This window comes from Thamnophis elegans, chromosome 1, assembly GCF_009769535.1.
Source record: "Thamnophis elegans isolate rThaEle1 chromosome 1, rThaEle1.pri, whole genome shotgun sequence".
NCBI classification, from domain to species: Eukaryota; Metazoa; Chordata; class Lepidosauria; order Squamata; family Colubridae; genus Thamnophis; species Thamnophis elegans.
The window spans coordinates 161,222,449-161,247,842 of NC_045541.1; the positions used below are offsets into that span (position 1 = coordinate 161,222,449).

Genomic DNA, 25,394 nt, shown 5'->3' on the forward strand with positions numbered 1-25,394 from the left:
GACTGGATGAGGGCTAACAAACTTGTGCTCAACCCGGATAAGACCGAGTGGCTGTTGTGTTTCCCTCCCGCCAATTTGGCAAGTATTCCATCGCTCAGGCTGGGGGGTCAAACATTACACCCCTCAGACAGGGTCCGCAACTTGGGAGTCCTCCTGGACCCACAGCTGACTTTCGAACACCATTTGTCAGCTGTGACCAGGGGGGCATTTGCCCAGGTTCGCCTGGTGCACCAGTTGCGCCCCTATCTGAACCGGGAGGCTCTCACAACAGTCACTCGTGCCCTTGTGACCTCTAGGCTGGAGTACTGCAACATGCTCTACATGGGGCTGCCCTTGAGGAGTATTCAGAGACTTCAGCTAGTCCAGAATGCAGCCGCGCGAGCGATTGTGGGTGCACCTCACTTCACCCACGTAACACCTATCCTCCGCGAGTTGCACTGGCTACCTGTCGACCTCCGGATGCGTTTCAAGGTGCTACTGACCACCCATAAAGCCCTCCATGGTAGTGGATCTGGGTACTTGAGAGACCGCCTACTGCCAATCACCTCCACACAACCTATTAGATCTCATCGATTAGGCCTCCTCCGAGTTCCATCCGCTGGTCAATGCCGACTGGCAACCACGCGGAGGAGAGCCTTCTCGGTGGTAGCTCTGACCCAATGGAACGATCTCCCCGTGGAGATTCGTACCCTCACCACCCTCCAGACCTTCCGCACAGCCCTCAGAATCTGGCTATCCCATCAGGCCTGGGGCTAAAGATTGTAACCCGCCCGAATGGTATGAATGTTGTGTTTTAACCATGTATTGTCTTATATGTAAAAGTCTGTTTTCCCCCCTTCCTTTGGATTGTGAGCCGCCCTGAGTCCCCCCAGGGAAAAGGGCGGCATATAAATAAACCTCTAATCTAATCTAATCTAATCTAATCTAATCTAATCTAAAGCATTTGTTAAGCGAGTTTTGCTCCATTTTATGACTTTTCTTGTCACAGTTGTTAAGGGAATTTTAAGGATTGTTAAGGGTTGTTAAGGGAATGTTCCACTGATTAATTGTTCCTGAAGTTAGAAAAATTAATCAGTGGAACAGTTTGCCTCCAGAAGTTGTGAATGCCCCAACAGAGCCGAGGTGGCACAGTGGTTAAATGCAGCAATGCAGGCTACTTCAGCTGACTGCAGTTCAGCAGTTCAGCTGTTCAAATCTCACCGGCTCAGGGTTGACTCAACCTTCCATCCTTCCGAGGTGGGTAAAATGAGGACCCAGATTGTTGGGGGCAATATGCTGACTCTGTAAACCGCTTAGAGAGGGCTGAAAGCCCTATGAAGCGGTATATAAGTCTAACTGCTATTGCTATTGCTAACACTGGAAGTCTTTAAGAAGATGTTGCATAGCCATTTGTCTGAAACGGTATAGGGTTTCCTGCGTAGGCATGGGGTTGGACTAGAAGACCTCCAAGGTCCTTTCCAACTCTGCTATTGTATTGTATTGTATTGTATTGTATTGTATTGTATTGTATTGTATTGTATTGTATTGTATTGTATTGTATTGTATTGAATCACAGCAGTTGGTAAACTAGTAACATGGGTTTTTAAGGGAAACTGGTTTCCCTATTGATTTTGCTTGTTAGAAGTTTGCAAGAGGTGATCATATGATCCCGGGGAACTGCAACCATCATAAATATAAGTCAGTTGCCAATATTGGAATTTTGATCATGTGACCATGGGGATGCTGCAATGGTCGTAAGTGTGAAAAATTCCCATAAGTCATTTTTTCAGTGACATAACTTTGAATGGTCACTAAATGAACTGTTGTAAGTCAGGACTACCTGTATTTACTATTTCCTTCCTCTAGCTGCTTTTATCTCTCAGTTTCACCCTAACCCCTGGAATTCCCTAATGGTTGCTCATCCATGCAGTAATTAGGTCTGACCTTGCTTAGATGTTGAAGACTAGTGAATATTGATAGCAATAGCAGTAGACTTATATACCGCTTCATAGGCCTTTCAGGCCTCTCTAAGCGGTTTACAGAGAGTCAGCATATTGCCCCCAACAATCTGGGTCCTCATTTTACCCACCTCGGAAGGATGGAAGGCTGAGTCAACCCTGAGCCGGTGAGATTTGAACCGCTGACCTGCTGATCTAGCAGTAGCCTGCAGTGCTGCATTTAACCACTGCGCCACCTTGGCTCTTATAAAAAAAATAGCAATAAGATCAGATTTTATTCCCCGCTGAAAGATGATTATAGAAGAAGAATGCTATTTGTATTATAAAGTTATAGTAACAGAATCTTACAAATCTGGATGTTCCTCTCTTTTTGCTGCTTTTACATTCAAGAGAGCTACGGGGAGTCAAATCTGAGGCACTTTTTCAAATTACGTTCCTTGCTTTGGACTCAGATTTTTTTCCCCAGTGTCTTGAATGCAGCTCATCTTCCTATTCCTCAGTTATTCTCACAGTCCATTACAACTGTTGAGTTTTCCTTTTGCTTGTCTTTACAGCCCCACCCACAGTGAGGATTATCCATTCGGGCCTTGCCTGTAACATTGAGGAGGAGCGGTATTCAGAAAGAGTGTACACCATCCGTGAAGGGGAGACCCTGGAGCTGACGTGTTTGGTTACAGGCCATCCCCGGCCACAGGTGAGCCTCCTGCTGTGATGATTTGAATGGTCTATCCTCCCTGATTTTCTCTTCCATGGTTTTTTGTTATCTACCTTAGATTGCTACTCAGAAAATGGTAGCATGTTGGCCAGAGAGAGCCATAATCTCAGGATTATGATTATAGCAAGATTTTTCTAGGATGCTTTCAGATGTACATGGTAATATTAATGTAGGGTTTAGGTGTATTTTGATTGTACAAAGAATCATTTGTACAGATTGAATCCAAATATTTTGACATAGAGTTTCAGAATTCTACCATTCAAAGCCAAGTCAGGGAAACGGGCAGCAACACTGAATTTTTTTTTTAGAAGGGGAATATCGGTATCCTAGAAGAAGGATTTCAGCTTTTTAAATCTCACACTGTCTTTTATATTACCTCAGGGCTTTTAATGCTGTGTCATTTCTGCTACTGTGTGGTGTTTTAAGGAGTTCTGGGTTTATCTCTGCTGTTTTTCTAAACTGCCCTTTGGATTGCTTTTTAATAGCATTTCTCTGGTTGTCTTGAGTGAAAAAAGTCGTGGTTTAATTGCTAGTTTGGTGCTTATTTTTGTTGGCCAGAGAGTAAGTGTTTCTGAATGGTTGTTTCATTGAAAAGTGTAAACAGTGGCCGTAAATGGTCAGCATTAAAGAGCAACTAAATGAAAATGGGTGAATTGTGACCACAGTGCCTGAAAGCAAGAAACTCTAAGTAAAGAGAATTGCGCTTATTTTAACTTTCCTTTTTTTTGTCTCAGTTCTGCATTTTTTGATGTTTTCATCAGTGGTGGGATTGAAATTTTTTTACTACCAGTTCTGTGGGTGTGACTTTGAGGGCATGGTGTGGCTTTGTGGGTGTGGCTTTGTGGGCATGATAGGGAAAGGATACTGCAAAATCCCAGAGGTTGGGAGGCAGTGGGGTCAGGGCCAGCCTATTTGCTGGTTCTCTGAACTACTCAAAATTTCTGCTACCAGTTCTCCAGAACCTGTCAGAACTGGCTGAATTCCATCTCTGGTTTTCATGCACACAAATTGCACTGAATAATGATGTTTTGGCAGACAACTTCACCTTTTGTTTAGTATTGCTCTTAGCACACACAATATTGTGTATATTTTTAAAATTCTGAAGCAATTGTTTATATTAGAGTATTACCTTCCGATATTGAAAGAAGTGCAGAAATCTTCTGCATCAATGAATCAATGAACTGAGTTTATGTATTAGTTTTGGAAGTGCTAACTAGATTACTTTACATTTAAAAGCTAACAGAAAACACAACAAAAATTAAAGGGTTTCATATTGCTCACTCTGAAGAGGCACATTGTTACTGATATATTTCTTAGTTTGTTAAGATTCCTATCCCACTTGTCATCTAAGAACGCATGGTGGCATTCATGTCAGTGGTGAGATTCATTTTTTTTTTAATCACCGGTTCTGTGGGCATGGCATGGTAGGTGTGGCTTTGTGGGTGTAACAGGGGAAGGATACTGTAAAATCTCCATTCCCTCACCATTCCTGCAATGGTTATAACTATGAGGACCAGTCATAAGCAATTTTTGTTAGCACCATTGTCCTGTCCTGTTCATGGTTTACATTGATCCTGATCATTTGCCTATTCTTAATTTCTGGTAGCAATTGGAAAGAACTAGTGTCCATTAAAGTGGAACTAATGATTAAAAATATCAGTTTATTGCCAATGTCCATGTCCAGTTTTAATTGTGCTTCTGCACAATTAAAGGCTACATATATATAGAGAAAAATCTGTACACAGTTCAGAATTTGTTGCCTGGACTTATTTCTTTCCGTCCACTATCAATGAAATAGGAATGAGATGAGATACACGTTCAAAGATAACAGAAGCTGATTCACTAGTCTTGACCTCAGCTAGCTCAGGACATTGCAAAATAGTCAGGCATTCACATTCAATTGTAAGCAAGGTCATAGACTCACTGGCAATCCAACATCTCTTTTGATAATAGACAAAGTCATCAAATAGAAATGGAATCCAGGGGGAATTCCAGAAGCACTCCAGGGGTCAAGTGACTGAGGTCCCAGAAAGCTATTTAGAGACCATGGCCAATGCATAATTACTGTTTCAGCACTGACATCAACAATGACTACTTTTCTTTTATAATGAAAACCCTAGGCTGGCTAATTATGAAACTAAAGCTCTTATAAAACCAAGTCCCAACTGTCAGGCATCTCAGAAGAATTTTTAACTTGATCTTAGTCCAAAAGCCAAAAGCCTCTGAGTCAATCTTTATTTACTCATTAGAAGATTTGGTCCATTATATCTTATTATATCCATTACATAAATTATATAACTACATCCGATTGTGCATGCTAGAAAACAGCTTTTGTCCCTTCTCATGCAATCCCTTGTTCAGTGCAGGAATCTATTCAACGCTCCCTGTAGAACCATAAAATGAATGAGTTGGTTGACATGTCTATTTCCTGCACTCTTTGAGGTTTATCTTTGCTTTAGAAAAGTGCAGATTGCTTTCCTCCTCGGGAAAGCAGCACACAATTTTGTCAGCTGCTGTTATACATTTTGAGTATGGCTTTAGTATTTTTCTGGAATATTGCGAAACTCAGCAGAGGTTTGGTATTTGTCTGGAACAGTGCTAAGTCCACATCCATCTCCTTCTGAAATGTGTTAAAGCCTTTTCCATAAGGAGCCCAACTATCCAGAAATATCATCTGACAGTCAGGCTTTCATTGAACAGTCACGCAAAACACTTGCACAAAAACAGTTTGAGTAGAACAATAAACTAGCTGTGTTTAGTTGTCTCAATTCTAGGGACATGGTGGCTCAGTGCCTAAGATGCTGAACTTGTGAATCAGAAAGGTCGACGGTTCCGTGGTTTGAATCCTTAAAACCATGTAACGGAGTGAGCTCCCGTTACTTGTCCCACCTTCTGCCAACTTAGCAGTTTGAAAACACATAAAGTAAAAAATAGAAACCACCTTTGGTGGGAAGGTGTTTCGTGCACCTTCGGTGTTTAGTCATTCTGGCCACATGACCATGGAGATGTCTTCAGACAGCACTGGTTCATCGGCTTTGAAATGGAGATGATCACTGCCCCCTAGAATCAGGAACAACAAGCACATATGTGCGAGGGGAACCTTTACCTTTAGTTGTCCCAAAGGTGCTTTTTCAGGAGGCAACTAGACTTTCTTCCTTTATCTTTTGAAGACGTTTTCCTTCTCATCCAAGAAGCTTCGTCAGCTCTGACTGGATAGTGGAGAATTGAAGGATTTATATTCCTTGTAGACAGCTGGTCATTTTCATCCTTTTAGAGGGTCGTGGAAGCACTTGGAGGTTTATCTGTGTCCTCAGGGTCACCTGAGTGGTGCTCCTGGTTCCTGTAGTCTGCAATTTTTCCTCTGGAAATCCATTCCTACTCCCGCACCATTCAAAGGGTATGTCCTAAACAGCACTTAGGAGATACTCACTTATCGGCTGGCGAAAGCTGATGCTGATATTTCTTGGAATCCGTTAGAGCAGAAATCTAGTATCTAATCCTAAATAGGGAAACTTGGATGGAAGTTGCTCATTAATAAAAGGTGAAGAAGAGTTAGTTTTGAGGGAGATTTTATCTGTATTTGGTGAGTTTCTGAACGCAGGTGGTCCTCAACTTACAACAGTTCATTTAGTGACCGTTCGAAGTTACAATGGCACTTAAAATGATTTGTGACTATTTTTCACATTTACGACCATTGCAGCATCCTTATGGTCACATGATCAATATGCAGATGGTTCATATTTGTGATTGGGACAGTTGCAATATCCCAGGACCGTGTGGTCATCTTTTGTGATCTTCTGACAGACAAAATTAATTGGGAAGCCACATTCACTTAACAACTGTGTCACTAACGTAACGACTGCAGTGACTCACTTAACAACTGTGGCAAGAAATATCATAATGTGGGGCAAAACCTACCTAACAAATGTCTTACAACAACAGGAATTTTGGGCTCATTTGTGGTCATAAGTCAAGGACTACCTGCATTCCTGAATGATTTTTCTGGGTTGGACTAACTACCAAATGTCCAGCATCCTAGCAACTATAGCAGTGATGGGTAACATTTTTGTCCTCGCATGCCGAAAGTGCATGCATGCGCATGACAGCATGTCCTTCCCCTGCACATGTGAATGTGACACCGCCCCCTCCAGGTGCCCCATTTTGAGCCTAGCAGGCCTGCCTGAAGCATCCTGGGACCAAAAATGGGGCACCAGAGGGGTAACCTCCCATGCTCCCCCCCTGTGCATGCCTACACTGTTACAAGAGTTTTATATTGGCCTTATATGTAGCTTTATTCCTCTCTAGCATTCATCTCAATTGTTCAGTGATGCATTTCCTGTCTCTCTAGGATTTCCCTCTATCTGCTCCTGTGAGGGACTTCCTGTTCCTTTTGGATGTATATCGATGGCTTGTATAGTGTTTTGCAGAGACCCCAAAATCAGCTGGTTGGCGGCTCATGCTTGGTGGAGCTCAGCTAGGGCTCGCATGCCGGCAGAGAAGCCTCCATGTGTCACCTGTGGCACACAAGCCATAGGTTCGCCATCACGGAACTATAGGATGTAGTCAGAGAGCCCTTAAGAAAAAAGAGGGGCTAACATTCAAACTTAAACAGTGACACTTGTCTAAAATATGCAAAGAGGAAGAAAAAGAAATAATAGAACTGACCTTACCAAGTATATTTAAACATTCAGCATAAACATAGATTACAGTTAAATAAATATATCTATGCATTCTAAGTTAGATATGAAGGGAACTGGATATCTGGCAGAATGCATGGTGACTGCCTATCTGATTTGAAGGCTATGGATGCCATGCTACATTTAGATATTCCTAGGCAGTGCTAGAAAGAAAGCAGCTAAAATTTAAAAAAAAATCAAAAGAATAAAAAGACTATAGCTAAATATGCTGTGTTTCAGTGTTTGCATACAAATGCTGGAAGCCTGCAGGCCAAAATAGGCGAATAGGAATGCCTGATCTTAGAAGACACTATTGACCTAATGGGTATCACTGAAATCCAGACAGGGAATCTGTTGGTCCCTTGGATGATGAAAAGTGGCTCGGAGGCAAAAAGGAAATAGCAGAGAAGCTGAATAAATTCTTTGCCTCCATCTTCACAGAAGAAAAATTGAAGGAATTCCTTCAGCCCAAACTTTTCTCAGGAAGGGAATCAGATTAACTGAGCCTTAAAAATGTAATAAGAGAAGATGTGTTAGGCCTTATGGCAAATTGAATGTCAACAAAATACCAGACCTTATGGCAATGATGGCTAATCTTTTTGTCACTGGATGCCGAAAGTCTGCGGGTGCACGAGTGCACCCATAATGCAATGCATAGCAACCCCCTGGGTACCCTGCCCCCATGCATGAGTGCGCATCCCCCTGCGTGTGCTCTGCCACCACGCATGTGTGTGACCCCACTGCGTTCCCCCTTCCCCCATGCATGCACACAACCCCCTGTATATGCCCCACCCCCATGCATATGTGACCCCCCTGCTCCCCCCACCCCTGCACATGCGCACATGACCCCCCTGCATGTGCCCCTCCCGCATATGTGCAGTAGAGACCTGAAAATCAGCTGGCCGGCAGGAGGTACGGTGGAGCTGAGCTTGGATTACAACTTATATGCACGCAGAGAGGGTTCTGGGTGCTCCCTGTGGCACATGTACCATAGGTTTGCCATCTCGGCCCTATGGCATCCACCCAAGGAACCAGGCCCTGATGAACATCCACTGAAAGGACTTAAAGCTGAGATTTCAGACACTTTAACTAAAATCAATCGATCAATCAATCAATCAATCAATCAATCTTAATAGAACTAGAAGGGATCTTGGAGGTCTTCTAGTCCAATTCCCTGCTCAAGCATGAGACCCTATACAATTTGAGACAAGTGGCTATCCAGTCTCTTCTTAAAAACCTCCAGTGATAAAGCACCCACAACTTCTGAAGGCAAGCTGTTCCACTGGATAATTGTCCTCACTGTTAGGAAGTTTCTCCTTAATTCCAGGTTGCTTCTCTTCTTGATTAATTTCCATTCATTGTTTCTTGTTTTGCTTTTTGGTGTTTTTGAAAATAAATCTTTGTGGCAACCCCTCAAATATTGGAATACTAATATCCTGTCACCCTGGTCCTTCTTTTCTTTAGACTAGCTTTCTCTATGTTCAGCCCCCATGGTTGAGGACTGGAAGATAACCAATTATTTTGACTGACTGGGAAATTATGAGAGTTGAACTCTACACATCTTCTAGTTGCCAAGCTTGAGAAACACTGGCTTAACTTCTAGGCCCTGAGGACATGACTCTGCCGCTGGGCTTAGAAGGCCCAAGTGGTGGGTAGCTTTTACTGTGACTTTGTTGATCTTGACAGAAAGTTGGATTGCTGACTGTGTTTATTGTTTTCAGGTGTTTATTAATGACCATGTATTTTTGTCTTTAAATTGTTTTTATTGAATGGCTGTTCTGAGCTGTTACGAGCTATCTAGAGTCCTTTAGCTGACCTGGGCAGCCATACAAATCACATCAAATGCATGCATACATACATACATCTATTTTGGTGAAGATAGTGTAGAATGCTATTAAAGATGAAGTTAACAAAGATTTAGCCTTATCAATGCAGCATTACTAAGGGGAAGCCCTAGACTAATCTACTAGGTATTTTTGAAGGAGTTAATGTTGTTAATGATTTTTCTAAAAACCTTTGCTAAAATACCTCATCAAAGATTTTTTCAATAAATTTAACAGTCATGGAATAAAAAAGTGTGCCTTCTTCTGGATAAGCAAATAACTGAAGAATAGAAGGCAAAGTATAGAAGTAAAAGAATAATTCTTACACAAAATGTGAGATAATGTTAATGTTCCCTCAATGTTCTATCCCAAGTCCAATACTTTTTAACATACTTATAAAGCATCTGAAATTCCCTATGATTGGTAGAATAGCCAAGTTTGCTAATTACCCTAAATTATCTAGAGTAGTAACAACAGTAAGGAATTGCAAAGAGCTTCAAAGAGATCTCTGCACATCAGAGGAGTAGACATCATCAAAATGGCAGATGACATTTCACATGAGCAAATGCAAAGTGATGTACATTGGTGCCAAACCCCTTAACTACTCATACCAGTTAATGGGCTCATAGATAGTAGTGACTGATAAGGAAAGAGATCTTGGAGTAAATAGAAAAGAGCTTATTGAAAGTGCCAGCCCAGTGTGTGCATTTGCTATATATAAAAAAAGGCCAACAGCATGTCTGGGATAGTAACAATGGTACTCAAAATAGAGATGCTAATGCCCTGATATACAGTCCATCAATGATGAAACCACCTCTGGAATATCGTGTACAGTTCTGATTGTTGCATCTTCACAAGAGTATTATGGAGCTAGAGAAGGTTCAGAGGAGGATAACTTAGAAGATTAAGCAGGTGGAATAGCTTCTCTTTGAGCAAAGTTTGCAATATTTGGAGTTTTTTGGTCTTAGGCAGGGTATGGATAAATGGACAAGGTAAAGCTAGTTTCCCCTTCCCAACATACTGGAACCAGTATTATATATATTTCTTTTTGCTGTACTGATTCTTCCAGGATCAGTATATACATTTGGCACAAGTGGTCATCACATCAAATTCCATACGCATGCACATGTGCATACACATATACAAACCAGTGGCGGGATTCATGTAGGTTTATCACCGGTTCGCAACTGTGTGTACGTGTGCCTTTTGAGCATGCATGTAGCTTTCCGCTAATGCACTTTGCTCATGCATGCAGCTTGCACGCATGCACATGGCATAGAAAATGAGGCTATATAGGACGTTTTGGAGCCGAGGCAGGTGGGTGGGCCCACTGGCAGTTTGGTGCTACCAGTTCAAGCAAACCAGTCTGGCTTAAAAAAAATGAGTTGGAGTCATTCATTGAAGTCAGGAGGATCAATGGCTATTAACATTGGTGGCAATGACCCCATGGGAAGGCCATCTGATGGAAGAGTAGTGGATTTATTTATGCAGTTGCTTGGTCACTGTTAGGCTTTGTACTGAACAAGATAGACCAGAGGTCTGATTCAGCAGGGTACTGATTATATTTTTATGACATTTGCTGTGAAGGCAGGAAAAAAAAAAGCTTCAATGACTGAACAGTTCTTATCCTTAACTTGCTTTGTACATTATTAATAAGCACAGCACAATTTCCTGGCATCTTCTCTGTACCAAAATAGTGATAATGGGACAGCAAAACAATTATACCAGTGTCATTTTCTTCTAAATCAAGAACTGGTGGATAGTACTTTAAAGTAGTTTGATAAAGAGTCTATTGTGAGTTTCCAGAGTTCTGATAAGGCTTTGTTCTACCAGACCCCAGATGTGGTACCTTTTCCAATCTCTGTGAGTATTCAGTCTATAAGTGGCTTCCTCAGACCCCATAGCTTGGTAACGTTGGAGAAAACAACCTGTTGCTCTGCAGTTTGCTAGAACTAGTTGTCAATGGAATAATTGGAAATTGCTTTTAATGAATCGCTTATTGCTTTACTCTCTTCAACAGCTGCCAAGCACACATCAAATATGACTGCAATGAATGGTCATGTACAAATTCATTTCAAATTATAACATCGTGATTAAGGCAAACAATTCATTTCAATTATAGTAAGTAGCATGATAATGTGTTAAATTCATTACAAAATAGACAGATCAATCGTTAAGAAATAACTTAAGCTGAAGTCAGATTCAATCAGGCTTTCTGGTGTAGCTTATCTATAATGTGAAAGCATCAGAACAGGCAAATTTCTTGCAACTAGCTTTTTTTTTTTTTAAAGATGAATAGGTATCTAAAATAAACACTAAGCAGAGATCTAGATCAGGACTTAATAAGCTTCTCTTGAAACTTAGTCCAGAGAAGGGACAACATAAAAATGAAGGAAGTGACTTGGTGACTAAAGTCCTACTTTTTTTTATACCTGTGCAACATGTGCTTCAAGGTGCTAGTCGTCACTTATAAAGCCCTTCATGGTATTGGACCTGGGTACTTGAGAGACCGCCTGCTGCCAATTACCTCCCAAAGACCCATTAGATCACACAGAATGGGCCTCCTCCGGGTTCCGTCTACCAGCCAATGCCATCTGGCTACTACCCGGGGTAGGGCCTTCTCTGTGGCTGCTCCGGCCCTTTGGAACGAACTCCCCGCAGAGATTCGGACCCTCACCTCTCTCCAGGCCTTCCGAAAAGCCGTTAAAACCTGGCTGTGTCGGCAGGCCTGGGGTCGATGAGCTCCCTTCCCCTCTCGAATCGTGTGGCTGTTGGTTGTTTTTTAAATGCCCTGTACTTTTGTAGTTTTTGTGTTTTTCCCTTCCCCTCCTTCGGGTTTGTGCGCCGCCCTGAGTCCCGCACGGAATAGGGCGGCATATAAATAAAATGAAACTCAAACTCAAACTAAAAAAGGAGCTTCAACAAACCAGTGGTGTCTACCATTTTGATGATGCTGACCTTCTTATCAGAATTTGGTTACAAATTCATATTGCATGAATATGTATATGGCAAGGGTGAAATCAAGTTACCTTTGCTACCGGTTTGCAAATGTGAGCGCGCACACGCTCGCTTCGCTGGCACGTACCACCTCTGCACATGCGCAGGACCTTCCGTGCATGCACAGAACATCAAAAACAGGATGTGATAATGTCCAGGTGGGTGGGTGGAGCCTCCAAACCGAATAGAACTGGTCGAATTTCACCCCTGGTATATGGACATGTACATGAATATTCCTAAAGAACTTTGTGAAATGCCTGAGCAACATTAATCTTTTTCCACTGAAGGGAGTTGCATTTACTCTATGACATTTACACAGTGATGAATACATACTCAATGTTCATTTTAAAAATGCAAGGGGGAGAGCCTTTTTACAAAGGTTTCCCCAGTAAGTATCTAACGTGGTAGGTTTTAGAGACAATCCTGGAAGCAGCATTGTTGAAAAAGAGGTCATCAAATATAAAATTACCTTTGGGGAAATTCTTTTTTCTTACCTTAGTATCACTGCATAAGGAGGAAAATGGTAATGTATCTCTTTTGTATTACTGCATTATTATCAGGAGTCTGCAGGATCTAAAAGAAACATTGTTCTGTAATGACATAAATTTTAATATGTGCATGTGGCATCAATAACATACTCTATGGATAAAAATGCAGAGATTATGGCACAATACCAGTTTCATAATTTCTATTCTGTTGATTCCCCCTTACAGATGTCAGAAGTATATATGCATAGGATCATCATCTTCTTTGAATGACTCCATAATCCCTTGTGAGCAATGGTGGGCTTGAAAAATTGCAACGATGGGTTCGCTGCCCAATTGGTGGGTGGGCTGGGCCATGGCCTAGTTGGACTCCTGCACCATGGTGGGGGGGGGGAGGAAGACATTTTTCACCCTCCCCAGGCTCTGGAGGCTTTCTTTGAGCCTCCGGGAGGATGAAAACTGCTTTCCCTGGGCTCCAGAGGCCCTCCGGAGGCTGGAAATAGGCCATTTCCAGGCTTTCTGAACTTCTGGTAGACCCATTTTTTGCCCTCCCCATGCTCCGGAGGGTTTCCTCAAGCCTTTGGGAGGGTGAAAACTGCTTCCACTGGGCTCCAGAGGCTCTCTGGAGGTCAGAAGCAGGCCTGTTTCCAGACTTCTGGTAGACCGGTTTCCCCCCCCCCCCCCAAGCCTCTGCATGGGCCCTCGCTTACCTGGCATCATGAACAGGCAATGTGGAGACTCATGGGAAGAGCAGGGTGTGGTGGGAACAGTGTGGTGGGCCTGGACATCCAGGGGTGGCATTTGGGGGTTCGCCGAACTGGGCAGAATCCTAACTAGAGGATCACCCAACCCCGTGCAAACCCCCAGCAGCCTACCCCTGCTTGTGGTGTGGTAAGGGCAACTGAATGGAGGGTTTACAGGCCAGTGTTTATAGGCCAGATGTCCTTCCTGTCGCCAGTGCGAAGTTATATTCAGTAGATAAAATTCTCATCGTACTCAGAGAGAGAAATATTTGCCTTCACCTAGGATTGAACTCGCAGGATACAAAATTGGTCATAGTATGTGTGTAAAGGATTGTGGACATTTAGTTGCTCATAAAGTAAATATGAACTAGCAATATGTACAATTTTAGTTTTATCACCTGAAAAACAGTCCCACTGTATTCAGCATTCATACACAACCTTGTCTACAATTCCCAAATCTGGGCTATACATTTTAAGAGAAATTCAAAAAAGTAGTCTCAGAGAAAGGACAGTGAAAATAAATATGATTTTGGAGATTAAAACCAATGGAGAGAGTGCTAATCTGATGGATTTGAGGTGATACATTGGGATGACATGCTTGAATATTTAAAAAAAGTCACAGTTGTGTATTAGGGAAACTACCCAATTCTAAAGGTTGCTGTGCAGAGGAACAATGATCAAAGAAGTAGTGACTATCCTTCATTAAATAAATTTGAGCAAAGGCTGAACTGTCAACTGTCAGAAATACTTCAGTGTGGATTAATCTACCGAGCGGGGAATTGCCTTCTGGCCTGATACTCTGAGAATGTCAATGAAAGAAAACAGCTGAGTTGATGTGACTATTATACTCACAGAAAACTGGTACAAGATTTTTTTTTTAAAAAAAAACTGAACGTCACTTCAGGGGTTCTTTCAGGTGGGGGATGGGAGATTGTGCCTTCAAGTCAGTCTTGATTCCAGGCAGGTACATGGAGAAGTTGGTAGAGTTTTTTCAGCAACATTTTCAGCTATTTTGCCATTGGCTTCCCCCCCCCCCTATATCTAAGAGACAGTAACTACCCCAAGAATACCCAGCTGAGTTCCACACCTAAGTTCTGCTGAAAATACAATATTAAAGCCAGATATTTTCCACCTTTGTTGGAAATTTTTAAAGCTTAATAATTTTGGAAGATGATTAATTACAGAGTGGGCAACACGGTGGCTCAGTGGTTGAGATGCTGGGCTTGTTGGCTGGAAAGCTGGCAACCCATGTTCAAGACCCAAGCGTCACACAATAGGGTGAACTCCTCTCATGCCAAAATAGCAGTTCAAAAGCGTGCAAGTAGATAAATAGATGCCACTTTGCCATGAAGGTAACAGCACTCTGTGACATCATGCTGGACACATGACCATGGAAATGTTTTTAGACAGCACAAATTCAACAGCCTTGAAACAGAGATCAGCAAAGCCCCCTATAGTTGGCAAAGACTAGCGGAGTAAAATCCGTAAGGGCTTCTTTACCTTTTTTTAAATCAATTATAGAATATAACAAAATTAGTTGACATAATTCTTTCTTTAGAAGAATAGCGGATCAAGGTGTGGGAGTATAGACCAAAATCAAAAATATCTTCATTTTTGAAACACAAATCTAATACCACATTTAATTTAAAAAGAATTTATAGATTGTAACTGGCACACATAAATTACTTCCTCATTCAAAATTTGGGTTTCTCTTAATAAGATTTTAAAATATTAAATACACTCTGTTTTGTTGTAATAAGGGTACAGTTTAAATTTGTTAGAATTGCTATTGTTTATTCTGATTCATTATTTTTATGATACATGTTATTACAATAACAGTTAAGGGTACATATAATATTAAGATTAAGATTAAGGTTTAGTTTATTTGTATGCCGCCCTTCTCCAGGAGGGACTCAGGGTGGCGAACAACTCAAAGGGGGAAAAGGGGATACAAACACAATACACGTAATTAAAATACACAAGAGTCATACAACCATACAAGTCGAGAGGGGAGGGGAACTCATCAACCCCAGGCCTGCCGGCACAGCCAGGTTTTGACGGCTTTCCGGAAGGCCTGGAGAGAGGTGAGGGTCCGAATCTCCGCGGGGAGTTCATTCCAAAGGGCCGGAGCTGCTACAGAGAAGGCCCTCCCCCGGGTGGTAGCCAGATGGCATTGGCTGGTAGACGGAACCCGGAGGAGGCCGACCCTGTGCGATCTAATGGGTCTATGGGAGGTAATGGGCAGCAGGCGGTCTCTCAAGTACCCAGGTTAATTAATCCTATGTTGCATTAACAGAGGGATAGAATCAAGATAACATGAAGTATTAGTACTGTTTTATAAAGCCTTAGTTAAGATCACACTTGGAACATTGCTTCCAGTTTTGATCTTATATATATATAAAGATGTAGACACTAGAAAGAATGCAGAAAAGAGCAACAAAGTTGATTAAGGAGCTGGAGGCTAATGCTTGCAGGAATTAGGTATGTCTAGTCCAGTGATGGGTTCCTACCAGTTTGGACTGGTTCGGCTGAGTAGGTAATAACACCCCTGAACCAGTTTTCTCAGTGGCGCCATAGGTCCCGCCATCTTGTTTCTTCTAAAGAAATAATTATGTATGATTTGTACATGTTTTTTAGTATTGCGCATGCACGCACAGCACATCCTTCAGTGACCTGCAGTAGCAGCAGCCAGAACCCACCCCTGGTTTAGTCTAGCAAAAAGAAGGGCTAGGGGCAGTGGTGGGATTCAGCCAGTTCGCACTTATTCAGGAGAACCGGTTGTTAACTTTCTAAGCAGTTTGAGGAACTGGTTGTTGGAAGAAATCTCATTTTGTTTTTTTTTTCCACTTTACAGGGCTAATCCTGTAAGGAAGGCAGGGAAGAAACATTCTGGTATTGTTTCTAGCCTAATCTTTATTGCCCTTACAGAAACTGCCTCTCTGGTTAACCCTTATTACATTGTAATAGCTAAAGCGAAGCGCCCAGCGATGTGAGTCATGTTGAGTTGGCCATACTCATCCAGTCACATGACCACCAAGCCCTGCCTACTAAGTTGGTTATTAGGGCAGAGAACTAGTTGTTAAATTATTTGAATCCCACCACTGGTTAGGGGTAGCATGATATCAGTGTTCCAATATTTGAGGGGTTGCACAAAGAAGAGGGGAGGACATCAAACTATTATCCAAATCACTTGAAGGCAACATAAGAAACCATGGATGGATATGACTCAAGGAGAGAACCAACCTAGAACTAAGGAGAAGCTTCCTAACAATGAGGACAATTAATCAGTGGAACAGCTTCCCTTTAGATATTGTGTTCTGCTCCATCACTGGAGGGTTTTAAGAAGAGACTGAAGAGCCACTTGTCTGGAATGGTACAAGGTCTTGCTTGAGCAGGGGGCTGGATTAGAAGACCTCCAAGGTCCCTCCCAGCTCTGTTATTCTATTAATCTAATTTTATTTTAAAAGACATGTTCAATTTTATACAATATTTACATTTTTCTGGTTCTTGTTTTTGTTTTTCATGGTCTCTTTTCTTTTTTTTTTTAAAAAAAGGTTACTGTCAGCATTCCAAATATCATGCAGAATTAAATCAGAGTCCAAGGCAAAACTATCCTTAAAGTTCCAATTTAATAAATCAGATGTGTTGGCATCGTACTGTGGAATCCCAATTCTAAAAAAATTCCTGGGATTCCACCCAGTTGAAAGTTCACGATCTTGTCCCCACACCCACAAATCCATCACATGGTCCAATCTTCTTTTTCCATGCTGGCATCTCCACCCAACCTGTTCCGGTCAGGTGCAAAGGTGCAGAGACAAAGAATAACTTTGAGCTTCTAGAAAGGAATTTTTTATTTTGAAAACAGCACATTCTACCCTTTGCTATTCCCCACCCCCTCTTAATGAATACTGATACTAAAGATTATGTTTTTGTTTATTAGGACTTGTATGCCGCCCACTCTCGAGAGACTCAGGGCGGTTTACAGATAAAGTAGGGAGGGGGAACATATAAAAAATTAAAAAGTACAAACATTAAAATCGCACAACATTCATAACATAAAATGGGGCTGGATAAATCAACAGACCCAGGCCTGCTGGAAGAGCCAGGTCTTAATCGCTTTGCGGAAGGCCGGGAGAGTAGTAAGGGTCTGGATCTCCACGGGGAGATCGTTCCATAGGGCTGGAGCAGCTACAGAGAAGGCCCCGGGGAGTTGCCAGCCGACATTGGCTGGCAGATAGGATCCGGAGGAGGCCTAATCTGTGTGATCCTATAGGTCTCTGGGAGGTAAATGGCAGGAGGCGGTCTCTCAGGTAACGAAGCTAGAAGAGAGAGTGTGGCAGGCCAAAGATTAGTAAACGAACCACTGCAGGCCTGACTGTTACATTCAACTCTGGTACCATTCCAGACCTTCCTTTATGGAAATGTTCTCTGTTGTACAAGTTTATTTATTTACTTAACATATGGTCATGTATTTTATACACAAGGAAATGTGTATATATAACATTACTTATAAGGTTACTTGAAACATCATGTGTTGAACAAATACAAAATGAGACTCTCTTGTAAAGAATGGGTAATGATATGGGAATTGTGAATACAATCAAGAAAGGGAAATTGGAATATTTAGAGCATATGGTACTCAACAAGAAATATCAACTGCTTTAATTATACAAGGAAGGATTCAAGGGAAGCCTAATGCTGACAGATGGTTCATATCCTGGCTGAAAAAGCTATAAACATTGGTTGGCAAAAATGCATCATCCTCGTGCAGTACAGCAATGTCCAAAAAAAAAAAAGCATTGAAAGTCAAGTAACCTCATCAAGATAGTTTCTTCCAATTTAAAAAAAAAAAAGAGGTTTATTGCTTTTATGCGGTCTTGCAACATTTAAAAAGTGCAAAACATTGTAGACAAATATCTTGATTTTCCCATTAATGTCAATTTAGGTGCACAGATTTGTTGGCACTAGAAACTTCCAAAAATAATATTTATTAATCATTTTATTGATTTACGTAGCTGCCCAACTCATGTGAGGTGACTCTGGGGTGGCATAAAGCCGTCAATAAAATAATACATGTATAAAATACACAAAGAAACAAACACATACACTGTACATTTACACATACATATAATGCATGTATAAAATATATTTAAAATTATCTAGCATTTCTTGTACAGCTGATCACATTTGGGTGTGATCCACTGATCACACCCAAAAACCTCTGTGTGGTGCCCATCATTATTAATGTTGTCTCCAAAGAGACTTTTTGAAGTAGACAATTGGATTATCTTAGCAACACTTGTATCTTATCTCCATCATGATGAATAATGTTGTTTTCCTCTAAGATCTCTATTTTCTCATCCTTGGTTCCTTGAAAGAAAATGATTTAAGTTCACTTTATGGAGTTCTTTTACTTCCTTCTGCTCAATCCCTGATAAATGTCTATAGAGAGTCTCAGTCATCCAGGTCACAGTAACAGTTGTCCCAAAGATGCTTCCCCCCCCCCCAAAAAAAAAAGGCAACTGGACTTGCGTTGTTTTTCCTTAAAGATGTTTCACTTCTTATCTAAGAAGCTTCATCAGAACTGATGAAGAACAAAGAAAATCCAGTTGCTTTTTGAAACAAACAACAACACCTTTTTATTGATAATTTCTGCTGATCCACTATATCCAAAGGAGAGAATAAACTATGTTCTAGCAATGGATTGTTCTGAGAAAGAGTTCGTGATGAAAAGAACAAGCTTATGGAGCACAGCATGAAGGCAGCTGAATTTTGAATCTGGGGTTTGAATCATTTTTGAAGCTGCTGGTTTGGTTCTTCGGATGTATGTCTCTCAGTCCTGATGTAACCATTTTCCGAATTGGCTTATTGCATTGAATAGTAAACTGACAAAGCAGACCGACCTGAGAAAAAGAAAGCAACACCCAAAGTTAACATTAATGCTGTAAAAAATGTTTTGTATGCTGTGCAAACATTTTATCGGTTGTGTGTCAATTAAGCTATTGACCAACGTTCACAGAATCTCCTCCAATGGCACAACAGCTTTACCTGCAATATGGACGGAAAGGACAAGCTTGCACAAGGGTTTATAGTAGAATATAAGAAGTAGCATTTCTTGTACTTTGTTTGCTTATTTATTTTGATTTATATGACTCTCTTTCTATGCCGACTCTGAGCAGCTAACAAAGAGATAAAAATGTTATGCATAATAGCAACCCAAACTCACTAAATATACAACATCTGTAAAGAACTGCAAGGCAAATAAATAATGATCTGTGAATCAAAGACCTATTTTCAGAGTCCCCAGGCAATTTCTTCTGGATCTTGTTAAGCAGCAGTACCAAGGCATTATCACAAGCTTTGTTGGCACATCATCACAGAACAAGTGATCCTCTCCCCAGGTCAGTTGTGGCACCACAATTCCTAGGATAATCCCGTTGGCTGTGTGATGGTTAGGTTTTAACTTTTGCTGACTCACTACCATCACCACTTCTTTCCTTAAGAAAAATGGGGGAGAAATCATGAGGCTTCCCTAGGATTTCGCGTCAAACTTTCATGCTAGAAGAAGCAGCCCTTGGAAATATAGCTTACACAAACAAAGGGAGAGTTACTTGACCAGGAAAAAAAAAATAGATTCAAGCACAGTTGTATCTGGGGCCATAACTAACTCCCTCTGGAGTTGATTGGATGGGTCAGTTAACTCATATCTGGAGTTAGAACAGCATAGTGATCTTTTTTGACCCAATTATGAGAACAATGTGTATATACATTTGAGAAAGAGGTATGTTTCCATGACAACTAATGGACCACTAATTAAATTGTCAACAATCTGCTTAACTTAATAAGCCAGGGTGCTGTAAAATAAAATTTACCAATGTATTTAGTAGGGTATCATAGTTACTGGCTTTAAAGAAAAAACCTCACAAGAAATAGTGTATGGGAGAAAGCATTACTTAGACTTTCATTTAGTTCCCTGCTATTCTGATGGTCCTTTCTTTGCATCAATTTAAAGTACATAAGAAATGGAAATTGGATTTTATTAGCCAGGTTACCTACCCTGATCTGCTGCTCCCACCCCCAGTTATGTTGGTCCAATCTGGTACCCTCCTAATATTTTGAATTTCAATCAGACATGAAGAATAAAAAATCCTAATTGTAAGAGTTGTTCAACAGTTTGCCTTGATAGGTGATGGACTCAATTCGCTGAAGATGATTACTCCCAGTATGTTACAATTATTTTCCAAATGGCCATTTGTCAGTGCAGTCCTACAATGGGTAAGGGGTTGGATTAAATCAGAAGTTCTCAAAGTATGCTGTGAAGGTTTCTGGGTATTTGGATCATTCTTTGTCACAATAACAGTTTCTTGGCATTATTTGTCTTAATCTGTCTATCCGTCTGTCTGTTCATCCATCCATCCATCCATCCATCCATCCACCCACCCACCCACCCACCCACCTACCATCCTATCCTATCCTATCCTATCCTATCCTATCCTATCCTATCCTATCCTATCCTATCCTATCCTATCTCGTTTAATTTATTTCCCACCTAGCTCCCAATGATTCTAGGTGGCCACAACTAAAACAAGGAATACAATGATAACTGGTCCCAGTGATGTTAGCTATTGTAACTTGTTGTGGGTTGTGTGTGAGAATTGACACGCAGGAGCCGTGGTGCAAGACAGATCTTTATTATAACACAGGTGACAAGCGATTCAAACGTTCCCTGCAACTGTCAGGGTATTTATACTAGCACTCAGACCAACTGTCAAAACGACCAACCAATCAGGTCGCAGCTGGTATTTGCATATTGAATATGCAACACTCCTTCCCCCCAGTTCTAAAGACCAAATGACCAGCCAATCACGTCGCAGCTGGTATTTGCATATTCAATCTCTCTCCTTCCCCCCCAGTTCTGCGCATGCCCAGCCTCGCTGTTTCAAGATGGTGGTGAGTCCTTCGTAGCTAAATTTTAGAACCAGGAAAAAAAAAACAGGTCCTTTGGAATCTTTGCAGCAGGGAGGCTCTCGTTGTGTTGTAGGAAGGCTCTCGTTGGTTTTAGGGAGGCTCTCGTTGGTTCGAGAAGCAAGCGGTGGCCTTTGCAGCGGAAGGAGGCTCTCGTTGGTTTTTTTTTTTTTTTTAGTTTAATAAGCGGCTCGGAAGTAGGCTTTTGAATATGCTAGCGGCGGAGCTGTAGACGGAGGCACAGCGGTGGCAAGTGGATTGCACAGGAGCGGACGTGCTCATGGTGTAGAGGACAGTCTGGTGTATGTTGTGAGTGTGCTAGTGTTGGAGAGGCTTTAGACAGGCTGAGAGATCGTAGCCGGTGGTGCTAGGTGGCAGCTTGGAGAACGAGGCTGTTGTTGAACGCAGCGGTTGGAACGAGGTGGTTGGAGTGCCGTAGGAACAGCTGGTGGCAGGCATGCCGTAGGAACAGCTGGTGGCAGGCAGGCAGGCAGGCACAGCTGGCGCAGTTTAGCCATCACGGTCCATAGCTCGTCCTTGAGTAGCGGCGGCGGCTCCAGTCGAGGTTAAGCGTAGGAAGCCCGTCCCTCGGACGGATGGAGGCCGCGCCTGGGAGCTTACTGAGGTTGGCTACAACCGGAGGCCCACGGCGGTGGGTAGTGCTTTTGATGTCGCTTGCTGGCCATAGCGGCGGCCCTCACAGGCCCTCAATGTAGGAAAGAAATTTTTTTTTTTCCTGCGTTCACTGCGTTCACGTTGGCTGATGTTGTTAGGCTCTGCGGGAATCACATATCAATCCCACCTTCGTCGCCAGTATTGTAACGTGTGGGTTGTTGTTGTGAGGATTGACACGCAGGAGCCGTGGTGCAAGACAGATCTTTATTATAACACAGGTGACAAGCGATTCAAACGTTCCCTGCAACTGTCAGGTATTTATACTAGCACTCAGACCAACTGTCAAAACGACCAACCAATCAGGTCGCAGCTGGTATTTGCATATTGAATATGCAACATTAGCAGACTAATTATCATTATCATTATCATTATCATTTCCTTAAGCAAATCCTGCACAGTTGTTAATCACATGATTTTCATTTGTAAAAATCATGTGGTTGCCATTTGCAAGCTCTGACTGGCTTCCCCATTGACCTTGCTTGTTGGAAGTTAGCACTGAGGGTTGCAAATGGCAATTGCATGACCATGAGATGTTGTGACATATATTGTGAGCCAGTTGCTAAGCGTCTGAATTGCAATCATGTGACCATGGGGTTGCTATGGCAGCCACAACTATGAGGACCTATCATAGATCTCCTTGTTTAGTGCCATCATAATTGGTTGCTGAACAAATGGTTGGTAAGTGAGGATTGCTACTTGCTATTACTACTAATAATAATATGGAGAGAACAACAATGATCTTCACTCACCCTCATCAAAGGCTTGGACAGTGAGTATAGGTCTTAAGTATAGGCTGAGAAAAAGTGAGGAAAATTATCTACATATAATGAATTCATAATGCTCCCTACTCATGTTTTACTCATTATGAATTCATAATGCTCCCTACTCATGTTTTTTCCCCACAACAGCAGTTCTATGAGGTATGTTGGGCTGAGAGAGAATGGTTGATAATCACCCAGTGAACTTTTGGGGGAGTTAAGTGTAGCTTGATCTCTCTACACCTTGTGCAATACTTTAACTACTACTACTTTGCAATGACTTTCTAAAATGACTCAAACATTACAAATTGAATAGAAATTTGATCTAAATCTATCCCTTCCTCTCAAAGTAAGCTAGGCCCCTGTTTGTTAACATACAGGATGGAAGCAAAATTGGGATTTTTTCACTGGAGTTCCTGTTCTTAAATTATTGGGATTGCTGTTCCCACATGATACCAATTGTGTTTATCATTTTTTTTTTTAGTTCTTTTAATGATTTTGAGATTTATGAATCTTATTGAACCTCATGGCTGGGATGATATACAAATTACATGAAAGACAAAAACTCAGAGCTTTGAAAATAATGTCCCCATATAACCTGGCAACTATAATGAAGGATATTAATAAGGTCTTGCAAGGATTAAAATCACATATATTGATCAGGCCAATCAACTTGCCTATAGAACAGCAGTAGTGGTAACTGAATAACTGGGTACTGATGTTAAGTAAAATCATACTTCCCAAAGTGGAAGATCAAACTGGAAGACAAGATACGAAATTAAGATCAGATGTGAGTAATTTAAAGAACACGAAAGAAGAAAAATGGAAGAATATAAGGACCCAGACAAGCCTAATGAAAAAAATATTGGCTTAGCACCAGAATAATGGGAGAATCTTTGAAAATCATAAAGCAACAAATGCCAACAAATAGCTTGAACACTATAAGACACAAATCATCCAATTTAAGCAAAATCAGCTAGTTCAATCAAACCAGAGGAAATTCTACCAAGTATAAATGTCAATAGAAATTGGAAAACTAAACAAAATAAAGAAGAAGAAACAATCCAGTTTTAGAAAGATCTATGGGGACTCAAAAAAAAAAAAAAAACCCAAACACCCCTATAATAAAAATACTACAGGAATAAAAGAATCTGAAAATGAAATTCATACAAATCAAATGGAAGATAGTAGTAGTAGCAGCAGCAGCAGCAGCAGCAGCAGCAGCAATAGTTACAAATCAAGTGAAAAGAATTAAAAACTGGACATTTCTTGGAAAAGAGCAGTTCATATCTTTTGGCTCAAAAATCTGACTAATTTAGATCCAATTATAGTTAAACGGCTTAATCAAATATTGCATAAAGAAGACATTAGCAACTGGTTAATAATTGACAAAACATATATGATTCAAAAAGTTGTACCGAAAGGGAGAACACCAGAAAACTATAGGCCAATAACATGTTTTCCTACAATGCTTAAATTATTCATGGGAATCATAGTGGATAACATCCAAAAAATATTTAGAAGAAAACAACATCCTCCCAATAGAACTGAAAGGAAATAAAAAGAAAATCAGGGATAGAAAAAATACTGTACTATGCTGGGCAGAATTGGAAGTCAATGCCACCTTTTCTTTCTTTTTCTCTTTCCCCTTGATTTCCCCACTTTTTCCGTTCCCTTTCCTTCCCTTAATTTCCTATTTTCTTTTTTGTTTTGTATTTTATACAATAATTTTTAAAAAAATGATAATAAGAAAAGGTTTTAGAGAATTACAAAAAAAAAACCAGTACAAAAAGCTATATATGGTCTGGATTGTTTATAAAAAAAAGGCATTTGATTCATTACCACATAATTGGAACATTAAATGTTTGGAAACAACTGTAAAAAACATTAGAATGTTTATAGAAATAATAATGAAAGACAGAATTGTTGTTGGTTGGAAATGTAAAATATGGTTTTGTCAGTGCTAGGAGAGGCTTCTTCCAGGGTGACTCATATACATCCTTATCATTTGCCATTGCTATGATCACCTTTTCAGTGATTTTGAAGAAAACAAATCTTGGTTGTCAAACAGCAAAAAAAAGCTAATGAAATCTCACATTTGCTTTCCCATGAGGAACTCTCTACCACTTGAAATTGGACAGGCCTCTGTCCTCTTAGCTTTCCAAAGAGCACGGATAACCTGGTTCCCTCTCCCAGTTGTGCTGATATAGAGCAAAATGGATGAAAGGATGTTGGAAGCTTGTTTTAGTGCCAGGTTTTTAATCTTTGTGGGGTCTCTCTCTCTCTCTCTCTCTCCCTCCCTCCCTCCCTCCCACCCTCCCTCCCTCCCCCTCTCCCTCCCTCCCTCCCTCTCTCCCTCTCTCCCCCTCTCTCCCTCCCTCCCTCTCTCTCTCTCTCTCTCTCTCTCTCTCTCTCTCTCTCTCTCTCTCTTGTGCTAGTTTTTATTGATGTTTTAATTGTTGATTGGGAGAGGCTCAGAATTCAAAATCAAAGGAGTAGCTATATAAATGTTTTAAATAAATGAGTAAAATATAGAGTAGATTGTTCTTGGACACGAGGGGGTCAGTGTGTTCAGTTAGAGCCTACAAAGCGCTTACATTAGAGAGGAGGAGTGGGGGAA

General features: G+C 41.2%; 1 protein-coding gene across 1 annotated transcript in view; it reads left to right on the forward strand.

Moving 5' to 3' along the window:
• Positions 1-25,394, forward strand: part of MDGA2 (MAM domain containing glycosylphosphatidylinositol anchor 2) — a 448,026-nt gene that overhangs the window by 45,727 nt on the left and 376,905 nt on the right. Inside the window, exon 2 of the mRNA XM_032214074.1 lies at positions 2,492-2,631. Within this exon, the coding sequence (XP_032069965.1) occupies positions 2,492-2,631 (140 nt within the window). The remainder of the gene's footprint in view (positions 1-2,491; positions 2,632-25,394) is intronic.